The sequence below is a fragment of the Sebastes fasciatus genome, chromosome 19 (assembly GCF_043250625.1).
Source record: "Sebastes fasciatus isolate fSebFas1 chromosome 19, fSebFas1.pri, whole genome shotgun sequence".
NCBI lineage: Eukaryota > Metazoa > Chordata > Actinopteri > Perciformes > Sebastidae > Sebastes > Sebastes fasciatus.
This window is the reverse complement of record NC_133813.1, coordinates 13,985,489-13,998,896: the sequence shown is the minus strand read 5'-3', so window position 1 is coordinate 13,998,896 and position 13,408 is coordinate 13,985,489. Positions and strand designations below refer to the sequence as shown.

The window sequence follows — 13,408 nt, the reverse complement described above, 5'->3', positions numbered from 1 at the left end:
AAAGGGCGCCGGGAATGTGGTGACGTAGTTAAAGAGAGAAAAGACACACTAAGGGTGGGGAGGTGGATGGGTCCAACAAACACAAGGCTTTCATCAAGGAGACCGCTGTTCGTGACCCGTTCATAACGTTACAATTAGCTGTTCTTTCGGGTCCCGTTCAGTTTCATTTTCACTTTACAAATGTTGTATTTTTAAGGCCAACCATGCAGTTTTTTCCTAAACCTAACAAAGTAGTTTTGTTGCCTAAATCTAACCAAGTTGATCTTTTGGTAAACCTAACTAAGTAGTTTTATTTTGAAAACACTGGGGCAGAAATTGACACATGTTGCTGGACATAGTATCGTAGGAAAACATACAAAAAATGAGGAATAACTTTTCGTAAGAAATCCTACGAACCGTTGTATGAGGATACATTGAACTATACCGTATAACTGCTAGTAGAACAATCTTAATAACTAATAGGGATTAAACATTATCTATATACCAACAGTTCACTTCACTTCATTCTGCATCATAACAGAACTCCGGTAAAGTTCAATGTATCATAAAGTGTTATCCTATGATATAACAACCCAACCTATTCTACTGATGGCTGAGGCCCTGCTCACTTATTCAGTGGTAACTGTTCATTTAGTAGCTGTTGAATTGTTCAATGTTCTGCCAACAGGAAGAAAATTTGTTATGTTTTTGCCAATTGCTAATTCCGCCCCTAGAGTGTTATTCGCGCTTTGTAAAGAGCATTGTTCCATTAACATATTTTACTTTAAAACAGGGCCAAGTTATTAGCTTTTAAAAAAAAGTCAAATATAAGGTTCAACCCATCTCCCTACCCCAATCATTTCTGTACAATCTCGTATTATTATGGACTCCGAAAATGTTAGTTATTGTTTCTGGCAAGGCAATCAGCCTCCAGTCAGTCCTCCTGTCAGTCAACACGATTTTAAGGTGATATCTTGATTTTTCACAGGAGCAAGATGTGTGAACACTCACCAAACAGCACAAGGTTTTTAACACATTCCAATTACATAACGCGAAGCTGCCCTTCTTTCCACCGCTGTTGGCTATTAACTGGCTCATTTGCATTTGGCTCGCATTCATTGTCTGTGGCACTAAACATAATTGCTATGCAGAACTACGGGGGCGGACGCAGTTACATGCACACCTGCACAATCTAATGGACAATAAATACAGCCTGTGCAAAGCTTTTTGACATTTTCAGTGAGAACAGTTTGGCTCCAATTTAAATTCGAACACATTTAGAGTGTCAATCAATGGAAACTTTTAAAGTTGTTATTTGCTGCACTTTTGTTTTGGATTATGCTTAATTATGAGGAACACTTTTATTTTCAACACCACCCCTTATTTATATTAGGGAAGTGGAAATACAATGCATCAAGGTCTTATCTTTTGCTGTGCTATTCAGTGGTTGTTAAGTACAATACTTTGGAGGTACTTGTACTTTTCTTGAGTATTTCATTTTGTTACTAATATATACTTCTATTCCACTACATTTCAGAGGGAAATGTTAATTTGACTCCACTACATTTAATTGACAGTTACTGGTCAGATTAAGATTTCACACTAAAAAAAACTGTGAAAAGCTTATAAAATACTAGTGAAACCAGGCATGAGTCAATAGCAGTTCTACCAAAGACAAAATTCTTCTCTCTCAAATAGTAAAGCAGAACTTTTCTTTGTTTTGTCATTCTTTCCTACAACATAATTAATCTCAGCCCTCAGACTTATCTTGTGAAACGTTACTTACACATCTGATACATCCCTATTAACAATCTAACAATGTCATACGTAATAATATATCAGTTACTGGGCTATTTATCAGCAGAATGACCACTTTTACTTTTGATACTTTAAAGGTATAGTGCGAAGGATTTGGCGGCAGCTAGTGGTGTGGTTGCATAATGCAACCAACTGAGTACCCCTCCACTATTTCCTCCCTTTCCAAGACTGCGGTAACGTGAGCCGCCGAGTGCAAAACTGTGGTAACGCCGTTCACCTCGCTCAGAGGCCATCCGTACCATAATAACACCACTTTAGGAGCAACGGAAGTTAGATGGCGGCTGGCGGTACCACGGTTTTGCACTCTCCGGCTCACGTTACAGCAGTTTCACAAGTGTGTCGGAGAACTACGGTGGCCTTCAGGTAACGTAAAAACGTGAAAGGCTCTCTCTAGAGCCAGTGTTTGGTTTGTCTGTTCTAGGCTACTGTAGAAACATGGCAGAGAAACATGGCGGACTACAAATAAATAAAAGGTACAACAAAATGTGGAATTCATAAAAATGCGTACAATTTCATAAGTTCCTAAATTTCACACACTTTCCTCATTGCATCTTCGCTGAAATACGAGAAGCAACACGACTGCATCACCTAAAAAACACATTCTCTCTCTGACTTATTTTGGACAAGACCTGGCCAAGACGGTCAGCAGCAAGAACACAAAGTTGCAGACACAAATAGAGACCAAATACAATTCACAAACACTAAAAGCACTCAAATTTGCATTAAAAAAGAACTATCTAAAGACAAACGGGGGACAAAAAGGAACTTTTCTGTGAGTCAGCTGTACAACAAGGGGGCTAAAAACATTGGCATGCCATAGAGTCTGTTTCTAAAGCCTTCATTTGAGATTTAAAAATGTTTAATGATACCAGCTCCTTGATTTGTAGGTCATTTTGGAGCAAATTCCAGGCTGAGGGTGCACAATATGCAAGTTCAGATGTAGGAAATGGACCTAAGGAGTCATTTGAGGACAAGGGGCTCCATCACTGAGCAGGTGACTGTTTGTCTACTCTGCAGGATATAATATTAGAGCTGCATCATGTCTGGTTTCTTCTCTCTCTTCAGTCTGTGTCGTGACTGCCTTTTCGGCTCTGCCTTCAAGATCTCCGGAAGCGAGTCTCAAGATGGAGAGAGAGGCTGTAACATCCGCATGGAGCACCAATGAGCTTCTCAGCGAGGACACCGGCATCCCCTGATGCGCATCGAGGAAATGGGCGGACCCGGGGAAAGCTCGGTCACGCTGCGTGGGAGGAGGAGAGAGAGAGGATAGTAGAGGAGCTGCCGCGGTGCTATTTAACAGAGAACCGGAGAGCAGCAAGACAACAGACAGTAGCAGCAGCAGCAGCAAGGAGCAACCGGAGCAGTTTCAGCACCAGGACAGCGACTAGTAGCCCAACAACACTCACTACTCTCTACTCTACTTCACTCTACTCTACTCTACCTACCAGCACCAGCAGCACCATGGTTCTCATCTGGACTCAGTTCGGTGTTAAGCACAAGAATGTTAATGTCAAGTGCAAAGTGCGAGTTATGCACAGAGGGGACAGCTCCGGATCAGCATCATCAGCTGTAAGTACACTTTTATATTTATTTATGTTTTATTTATGTTTGTATTTATTTGTATTTTTATTTTATATATATATATATTCTTTTTTTTTTCTTTTTTTTTATACTTGTTCTGTCCTTTGTTAAATCATCAAATACTCAAATTATTAAATACCACATACTGCTAGAATAATGTAAAATATTATATTATATAGTATATATATATATATTTTTATAAAATACAAATATATATACATACATTTTTTTTTACTTGTTCTGTCCTTTGTTAAATCATTAAATACTCAAATGATTAAATACCACATACTGCTAGAATAATTTATAATATAATAGTAGACAATCTGCTGTTGCTGTGGGTTCATTCAAAATGCCAAGAGTCGCTGATTCCCATTCAGCCAATCAGCTGCAGAGACTCTGGGTCGTTGGGGGGGAAATCGTTTCCCCCTCACGACTTGTGCACCAGCTTATAAAATACATAAGCTGCTGCACAGCAGCACTGAGATAGCCTACGGGTGTTTTCCCCTGGGGGGCTGATTTTCTGCATATTAATATAGATATTGATGTGCAGCAGGATGGCCAATACATGAGCCATCCTGTTTTGTATTCTAGGGGGGTGAATATTTAAATTTGCATGCTCATTAGTTATTCATCATCAGCCTTCTTGCAGCATGCACCATTGCCATATGCAAAAAAAAAAAAAGTACATTCTTTGACCAGGTTTTTTATTGTTCTTGTCTCTACAGGATAGCGCCAAGTCTGAGCAGGAAACGCCCTGCCTGGCCATCAAACCCACCGGCAAGGACTTCTACAAAGTCCTGGGCGTCTCCTCCGACTCCAACGAAGACGAGATCAAGAAGGCCTACAGGAAGATGGCTCTCAAGTTCCACCCGGACAAGAACAGCGACGCGGACGCAGAAGACAAGTTCAAAGAGATCGCAGAGGCCTACGAGATCCTGACTGACCCCAAAAAGAGGAGCATCTATGACCAGTTTGGAGAAGAAGGTGAGAGGAACTGACTGATCTGGTTAATTCCTGTAGGATAGGCTGGTGCATTAACTATTCATGCCTTCATTAAGGCTAAATACTGATGTGCACTATTAAACTAGATCAACATTTGCAGCTTAGACAGCTGTGGGGTTGATAAATTATTCAGCAATGTAGAGTTTTCCTGAAAACTCCTAAATAGCTGATGTTTAGTAAACCTTCTAGAGGGAGAATTTGCATGAAGAAGCACCAATATTAGAATAAGCAGCAGATTTGAATGCATTTTAATGAACTCTTTCTGTTTTCTTTGTTTTTATAGGTCTTAAAAATGGTATGTCAATGGCGGGCCAAGGCAACGCTTTCCGCAATAACTTCCACACCGACCCCCACGCCACCTTCTCCTCCTTCTTCCACGGCTCCGACCACTTTGACATCTTCTCCGGCAACGACGCCGACGTCGAAGAAGACCTCTTCAACCCCTTCAGGCGCTTCCCCTTCAGCCACGTGGGCGGGTTCTCCGAGGGCGGCTTGCGGAGGGGCCAGCGGCGGCTGCAGGGCGACGAGGTGGTGCACGACCTGCTGGTGACCCTGGAGGATGTGATGCAGGGCTGCACCAAGCACGTCAAAATCACCCGCAGCCGCCTCAACCCGGACAGCCGAAGCCTGCGCTCCGAGGAGAAGGTGCTGAACGTGGTGGTGAAGAAAGGCTGGAAAGCGGGGACCAAGATCACCTTCCCCAGGGAGGGAGACGAGACGCCCGACAACACCCCGGCGGACGTCACCTTCATTCTCAGGGACCAGGAGCACACGCAGTACAAGAGGGACGGCTCCAACATCGTCTTCACCGCCAAGATCACCCTCAAGGAGGTGAGTTTGGTGCATTTACTACGTTAAAGGTCTCCCACAGAGGCCATCATATCTATTATGAAACATATGGTGGGGCTATAAGTAGATATACTATGTAATTGCCAGCAGCTTACACCTACTCAGAGAAACGCCAACATCCACCCACCACTTATTATCCTTTACATAACGAGAATGATGCATTCTCTGTCATACCAGAGAGAATCGATTACTGAAAGGCATCAATGAGCCGGAAGGTATGAAATCTGCCAAATTCAGGGATATCTTTGCTTATAGTGTATAGGAGGGAACATGGCGTTCTGTTGGAACATCTGAGACCCCCAGATTACAATGAGCTGACAGACCCCCGCTAACAGAACAGCAGCAGCAGCCTGCCAACGCCTCCGTTACCTCATCAGCCCCTGTAGAGCGAGAGAAAGCAGCAGCTAAATATAGCCTCGGCGCTGACAGCCCCCACGAATCACACTTCACTCTTCCCTCTCAGCCACTATGTGTGTGCTGCAGACCTCTACGAGCTTTTCTGGCTCGCCCCGTCTCTGGCTCCCACTTCTAGCAGCCCACACACAGATTAGCAGGGTAGCAGTCACACAGAGTGGCATTTCAAAGAGCTCCCTCCATCTTCAGTCACTGAAGCACTTAACTCCCACACACGGCCTGTAAATAGAGCGGCGAATATAACGTCTGTAACACCGGTTTTTGTTGCATAACACAGAAAGACAGACGCTCCATATTTATCTGTTATGTAGCTTGACACTTTTAAAAGATCGGGCATTTAATTGATTTTTTCAAGTGTGCCTAATTCCAGTCATAAGCCACACCGGAAGCATTATGGAACTTGTTCTATTTATAACTGGTCCACAGAACTAATCTTTTTCTTCCTTTTTCTTCTCCAGGCTCTCTGCGGCTGCACAGTTAACGTCCCAACACTCGACAACCGGATGATGCCTCTACCATGCAGCGATGTTATCAAACCAGGTGCCGTGCGGCGGCTTCGTGGCGAAGGTCTGCCCATGCCCAAGAGCCCGTCCCAACGTGGCGACTTGGTGGTGGAGTTCCAGGTGCTCTTCCCCGACAGGATCCCGCCACAGTCCCGCGAGATCATCAAGCACAGCCTGGCCCAGTGCTAGCCTGCCTTTTCTGACTGACACAGCTTCACCATGTGTGTATGTTGTTATCAATTCACAAACACAGCCTTGCCCAAGGTGCTAATATCACAACCAATCACAACCTCTTATTGTGGTTGGAAATGGCAAGCTTAAGCGGGTTGTAGTTCGGCGAGGAGACGACTTTTCTGCAGGCATGACGCACAACAACCATAATGCCACCTGAGCAGAGAGTTTCAGAGCTGATGAATGGCGTCTTTAGTATCTGAGGGCGTCCATTGCCTTTCTCTTGAATGAAAAGGTTATCTGTACTGTTATACTTGCAAACCTACAGCAAGTTATCAGTGTGCTATTCAAGTCTGTATAGACTTTCTTAAACCTTAATGGTAGTGTGAAGAAACAACTTTCTCATAGTTATATGGTGCTCATATGACTGATCTTTTGCATTGATTTATTACAATAGCAAATTTTACTTGTGTACAAGGATCTACTTTGTGTACAAAATGCAACAATATTGTCTCTAAGAGAGATTCATCTGTCAAATGTTCTATTGAATTATTTGAAATGTTTGTATTATATTCTGCGACGAGCCAGCAGCTGATGTATTTATTACCTGCCATGTTTGGAAAGCATGAAAAATAAAGAAAAAAAAAACATACTTTGACTTCTCTTCTTTGTGATAAACATGTACATTGTAGGGGACCAACACCAAATAACCCTCCATTACTCACAGACTATTTGAACAGTAATGACAATAATTTGAACCATGAACAGATACAGGTGTCTGCTAACAATTTATCACATTTTTTTAGAGTCCATCCCAAACGCGAAAGCAATTTTGTTAAATGTACAAGGAGTGCATCTTCCTTAAATTCTGCCTACCATGGACAGTTGGGACACCTTGTTCTGTGCTCAAAAAAGGTCCCATATTGTAAAAAGTGAGGTTTTTTATTATTATTATAAAGCAGGTTTAAGTGCTATATAAATACTTTGAAAGTATCGAAATGCTCAATCCACGGAGAAATACAGACAGCCCGTATTCAGAAACTGTAACTTTGAAACAAGCCGTCAGGATTTCTGTCCATTTGTGATGTCACAAATATACAATATATAAACCATTTCACAGTTTTAAACATAAACATGCTAAATGTGTTTATTTCCAGTTGCAGTGTATGTGAATGACATCAGCTTACAGGAAGTTAACATGAACCCAAGCTGCTGCCTAGCAACGCAATTCCGTTGCAATTCCGTTGAAATGCGCTAAAACGGAGCGTTTCAGAAAGAGGGTAAATACAGGCATACTTCAGGCACACAGTGTGAGGAAAATAAAGGGTTTTCACAGCATGTAATCATGTTCTAAACACAAAATACAAGTATATGAACCTGGAAATGAGCATGATATGGGACCTTTAAATCTAAATTTAAACACTTTATAGCCTATTTACAATATCATGAAAAGAGAACATTTGTAAAAAATATGATATTTTCATAAATTACTGAGATATTGAATTTGGCAAAAAGGGACTGGCTGCCACTTGAGTAAACATTTACTCAGTGGGTCTTATTCAATTAGGAAAAGTGTTTGTCTTGATCTCGACTGCTTTTTGTTAATTTGTAAGAAGGTAGGAACTACAAGACTGTCCCAACCGTCCGAGAGAGAGCAGACACATTTTGGACTCATGCTAGCTACCAACAAAACTTCTGAGAGCTAACACTAGCATCAGTTGATCGGCCAGAAAATAGGCTTTCCAACAATGTGTTTTTGTGTGATAAAAATAACAAAAGAGCCCAAAGTTGAATTACACTCTGTAGATTTCAAACTGTATGGAAGACGGAAGCTGCCAAAAATAAAGTAATAAATTAATAAATATGTCATTAAATGTATTAAAGCTTCAGTAGGCAGAAGTTTTTGGCATCATTGGGCAAAAATTCCATAATAACCTTTCAGCATATTGTAATTCAAGTACAAAACTAGACTTCGGCACCTCCTCATGGCTCTGTTTTCAGGCTTTAAAAAAATCTAGCCTGTGATGGGAGACTTTGACCAATCACAGGTCATTTCAGAGAGAGAGAGCGTTCCTATTGGCTTTGCTGCGGCTGGTGGGCGGTGCTTGGTATTTCCTCAACAGATCTCAACATGGCTGCCAGGTCACAAACTTTCTCATTTTACAGCTAAACAGTACACTACAAGATGTTTCTGAAAACATTTGAGGAGAGAAATAGGCATTAAAGTAACAGAATATTGATTCATATTTGATTCAGATTGGTTGTTTTCCTCCGGTCTGTGAAATCCTACAGATGCCATTAGGAGCACCAGAGGACACAGAGGCACATGATTTTTTTCAGATTACCTCTCTCATGCACTACTGTCAGGATATAGTGACCGTTTTATAAAAAATAACTTTTTTAATCATATTTGCTCCACTGCTTTTTTTATGGTTTTATTGTTTATACTTATTTTATTTATCATCAACATTATGGTATTTATTATACTCTATTTTGTTTAATCAACATTTCATTCCTGATCATCATTATCTCTTTTATTCTATTTTATTTTTATTAAATTTCATTATTTTAATACAATCTCCTTATTTTGTGTAGTTTCATAATTTTTATTTATTTATTTTTATTGTTATTTTTATTTCCTTGTATTGTATTTATCTTTTATTATCTTCAATAGACATCTTTTATTGCCTTCTTATTCAATGAACTTTTATATTGGTTGTTTTGGTGTGCATTAGTCTTTAAATCCATTTTTAACACTCTACATTTTTGTCAATTGTCTGTACAGCACTTTGAATTGCATTTGACATGTTTGAAAGGTGCTATAAATAAAGTTTGATTGATTGCAGCTTAAATACATTTTAAAATTAATAAAAATAAATAAATGCATAAATAAATAAATAAATAAAGGAATTAACACAAAGATAAATAGATAACTAAAAGAGCAAATTATAACAGAAATATCAATTTATGTCACATTTTATCAATTAATTAATGGCTAAATTTATTTTTAATATTATTTATTTTTGCTACATTTAGAGACATATTTATTTATTTATTTATTAATTGAGTCATTTATTTATTTTATTGTATTTTGGCAGGTTCCATCCTCCATAAGTATGAGCATGGTGAATGGCATAGTTGCTTTCTAACTTGCTAAAAAAGGCTCTTATCACCACTGCAGGGCTGTAAGAGTCTGGCCACATGCTGCCATCCAGCGGTGATTGGCTGCAACTACATCACCAAACATCCTGCACATAATAGGACACACCTGTTGATCTGTAATCTATATGTGGCTGCCAGCTGAGTGCACCTATAGTTGCATGCATAGTGTGTCTCAGATCAAGCCTTTGCTTTGTTAACACTGACTGAGTCTAACATGATGAAGACAAGGGAGGTGAAAGACAACACATCCACTAGGAGACAGTGTGCATGTGAGGATCAGGCTGGCATGTTGCTATTAGATCAAAAAACACAAAGTATAGTCCACATTGATTGACTCACCTGTGCACTTGTGTGCTCTGCAGAGACGAGGTGAAATCTCAACTGAGATCAGCAATTCTCCAAAATCCTCCCATCCATGTCCTCTGGGATGAAATGTCTGGGATAAGTCAGAGCACACCATCCGGTGTGACTGAGGGTTATCCAGTGACCAGCCTGACTTTAGTGGTCCTGTTGCTGATCCCCTGTGTGGTCATCCTGCTCCTGCTCAACTGCCTGTTCCTGGGCTACAAGTTCCTGATCCTGTCCAAGAAGAGGGGCAACAAGAGGGAGGAGGACGCAGGACTGCAGAGAGAGGTCAGGAGGGGGTCAGACGTGGTTTTCCCCTCGCTGCAGGACGGAGACAGGAGGAGAGCCTACATGTCTCTGTCTGAGCCTGTCCTGCACCATCCTGTCACCTCCTCCAGGGCTTCATCCAGGGACGAGCTGGATCACAGGATCCGGCTCCTGAGGCCAGATGGTGCCACCGGATCAGGGTACCTGAGGGCACCGAGCACCATCCGGGTTGCCTCCTCCTCCTCTCCGAGACTCGACCTGCGCTCTGGGTGGTGCAAAAGCGCACCGGTTTTACCGCAGAGCAGTGATTCAGATGCTGAAACCAGAGTGAACCTAGTTCCGCCAAACTCTCCATGGGTGAGTGGTCCACAATAACTCAACAGAACCAGGTAGTGAGTCCAGGGAACAAGAACATATGCAGGAAACACAACCTAAACATGCATAACACAAAAATATTCACATTTTGTCAATGCTGCAGGCCAGTGATGCACAATTCTTGTTAATTGTATTCAAACAGCATGGCCGGATTAATATACTTGAGGGTCCTGGGGCAAAAATTAACTGCTGGGCTCCATATTAAAAAAATCAACAAAACAGTTTTAAGTGAAATTATAGAGAATAAATAAATACAGGCCTAGCGTATATTGCAGGAAGTTTGTGTAAAAATTAGAGATTTGGAGGAATTTTGAGCAGATTATTTCCTGAGAATATCACATCAGAGATGAGATTTCCTGGTATTTTTTTTAGAAACTTTTAATACAATTCACTGTATTTTTTTAGTTTTAACAATCAATCATATTTTTTTTATAAATTCAGTGTTTTCTTCTCCCTGTCGCTTGGCCATTGTTCTTTTCTAATGCGGGACGAGGCTGTGCTATTTTATATAATAATCCAAACTTTAAAAATAACAATTTAATTTAGTTTTCTTGACAGAAATGAATGAAATGCTGAGATGTGGGCAAATTGTATATTTTAAAAAGTGGTCTTACACTCCTTGAAATCAAGAAGGCCCGCGACCACCCGTGAATCCGGGATCCCCAGGTTGGGAACCACTGCTTTACACAACAACAGCAGCAGGAAAAAACAACTTTGAGTTCTGTCCGAGGCTATATGTTCTCAGTATATGAGGATATGTATTTGATTTGTGTCTTTTATTTTATTTTATTTTATTTTATTTATTTATTTTATTTTATTTATTTTGTATTTGATTTGTATGTTATGATTTTGTAGATATTGTTATTATTATTTTATATTTATTATTTTCCATATAGGAGTTATTTGATTTGTTGACGAAAATGTGAAAATGTTCATGTAAAAAATCAATAAAATACTAATTACAAAAAACAACAACAGGAAATGTAAAAGCTTTCATTAACTTGCAGCTTAAGTCAATATCATATTACGATAATCAGCAAGACACCTGTACAAAATTGTCCGATTATTACTTTAAAAATAACAAAAAACAAAATATCTAACCTCCAGTATGAAGCCTAAACTTCAATTTCAAAGTGTGAGGTCTAAAAAAAAATTATTTTGTTCACAACAGGAGACAGAACATGTGGGTCATCTTCATCGGAGCAGTACTTACGGGATGCAAACAGATGTGGATCCAGGTGTTGCGGTGCTTGTGTTTGACAAAGTGGACATGGAGTGCGACTTCACCAACCAGCCTTCAGAGGCGTCCTATCTCAACACGTCTGCAGTGGGTCCTGGACTGGACAGCGACTTTGGTGCAAGTGCAGGTAAACTTCAGTCTCCTTCAGACTTCTGCAAATCATTTTCATCTGCTTCTTTGTAGGCAAATAATTCTGGAAATGTCCACGTTAGACATTCATGCACACTTACATTTGTTATTATAGCACTGGATTAATAAAAAAAAACAGATCTAGTCAAGTACACTTATGTAGTATGTAGCTGCAATATTATATAAAGAAAATGTTGACATGGTTTGTGTTCAGGTGTCTCCCTGCGGATCCTGTCAGCAGACAGTGACGGTCTGTCCAACGGCGTCCTGGCTTCAGCCCTGGAGTGGGATTATTACGACCCCTGCTACGTCAGACAGAACAATGTACCCAAACAGAAACACCACAGACCTGCAGTGCACACCAAACAGTACTGGGTGTAACATGTTCCAGCTGTCAGTGGGATCTTTTTAATGTTTATTTATTTAATTAATTAATTATTTATTTTATTTAAATTAAATGTTTTAGTCTTCAGTTTATCTCACTAATAATCACTAAGTGAACACCTGTTTTTTGATAAGAATGTCACTCTGCCAATGAAATTGTTCAAGTTTTGAAATATTGACTATATACGCCTTCACTTTAGTTATTAGGAAATATTTACTTCTTCACTTGTGTAAATCTAAATTAGTCACCATTTCATGTTAACAGGGCTGTTCAGCCAGATTTCATAAACATTCACACTAAGATTTATATTCACTGCTATTGATTTAAATGTTTTGATTCACTCTGAGTAATAAAGACTAATTTAGAATTAAGTGCTTCTTCATGCAAATTACAGAGAATAGAAAAAAAACATTTATGGGGTTCAACTAGGGCTGTCAAAATATAATTTTCACTTCACGGTTATCGTGGCCACAAGAATTCACGATATTATTGTGATATCTATTGAAAATTTGAAAAAAACAAAATGCTATCAGTCAAATTCATCTTTAACTTTGTTTATTGTGCATTTTCTCTCTTTATTGGCAAATTTATTACACTGAAAATACGAGTATAGGGAGGTGGAAAGAGAGTCTGTAACCATAACTGTAAATATAAAATGATTTAAGAGGACCCGGATTATTTACTATTATACTGTTAACATATCAATTTAAATTTTAAATATCACGGTTATCGTTAATAAAAGTATATCGCAACACCCCTAGGTTCAAGCAATATTACTTTTTTTTTTTTTTTTAAACTGCCTGTTGGTACTGGCCTCTACCATCAAACATATTCATAAGTTAATCAATACATCTTAATAGGATTTCTTTTTTTATTTAGACACCTGCCATGTGCTACTCCTCACCAGCAGAGGATACTGTCGTTTCAGTGTTTGGTGGGTTTAAGCTTCTGCATTACATTTCTACCCTGTAAAATACACGGTATAAACAGACAAAGATGCAAGTAGATTCGGGGCTGCAACTACCACTTTCATTGTCGATTAGCTGTTTGGTTTATAGTATGTCAGAAAATGATGAAAAATATGTGGATCAGTGTTTCCCAAAGCCCAAGATGACGTCCTCAAATGTCTTGTTTTGTTCACAAATCAAAGATTTTCAGTTTACTGTCATAGAGGAGTAAAGAAACCAG

At 39.7% G+C, this 13,408-nt stretch overlaps 2 protein-coding genes across 3 annotated transcripts; both read left to right on the top strand.

Moving 5' to 3' along the window:
* Nucleotides 1-509: 509 nt before the first annotated feature.
* Nucleotides 510-6,945, top strand: LOC141757862 (dnaJ homolog subfamily B member 5). Its single transcript, XM_074618741.1, has 4 exons — nucleotides 510-3,366; nucleotides 4,104-4,362; nucleotides 4,664-5,211; nucleotides 6,102-6,945. The coding sequence occupies exons 1-4, from the start codon at nucleotides 2,959-2,961 to the stop codon at nucleotides 6,333-6,335; spliced, it is 1,449 nt and encodes a 482-aa protein (XP_074474842.1). The 5' UTR covers nucleotides 510-2,958; the 3' UTR covers nucleotides 6,336-6,945.
* A 2,671-nt stretch (nucleotides 6,946-9,616) lies between these two features.
* Nucleotides 9,617-12,364, top strand: hwa (huluwa). Of its 2 annotated transcripts, XM_074618740.1 has the most exons (4): nucleotides 9,617-9,748; nucleotides 9,842-10,448; nucleotides 11,638-11,833; nucleotides 12,050-12,364. In XM_074618740.1, the coding sequence occupies exons 2-4, from the start codon at nucleotides 9,912-9,914 to the stop codon at nucleotides 12,214-12,216; spliced, it is 900 nt and encodes a 299-aa protein (XP_074474841.1). In that variant the 5' UTR covers nucleotides 9,617-9,748; nucleotides 9,842-9,911; the 3' UTR covers nucleotides 12,217-12,364. The 2 variants fall into 2 exon arrangements, with proteins under 2 accessions (XP_074474841.1, XP_074474840.1); XM_074618739.1 differs by lacking the exon at nucleotides 9,617-9,748 and having other exon boundaries at nucleotides 9,769-10,448.
* Nucleotides 12,365-13,408: the final 1,044 nt, after the last annotated feature.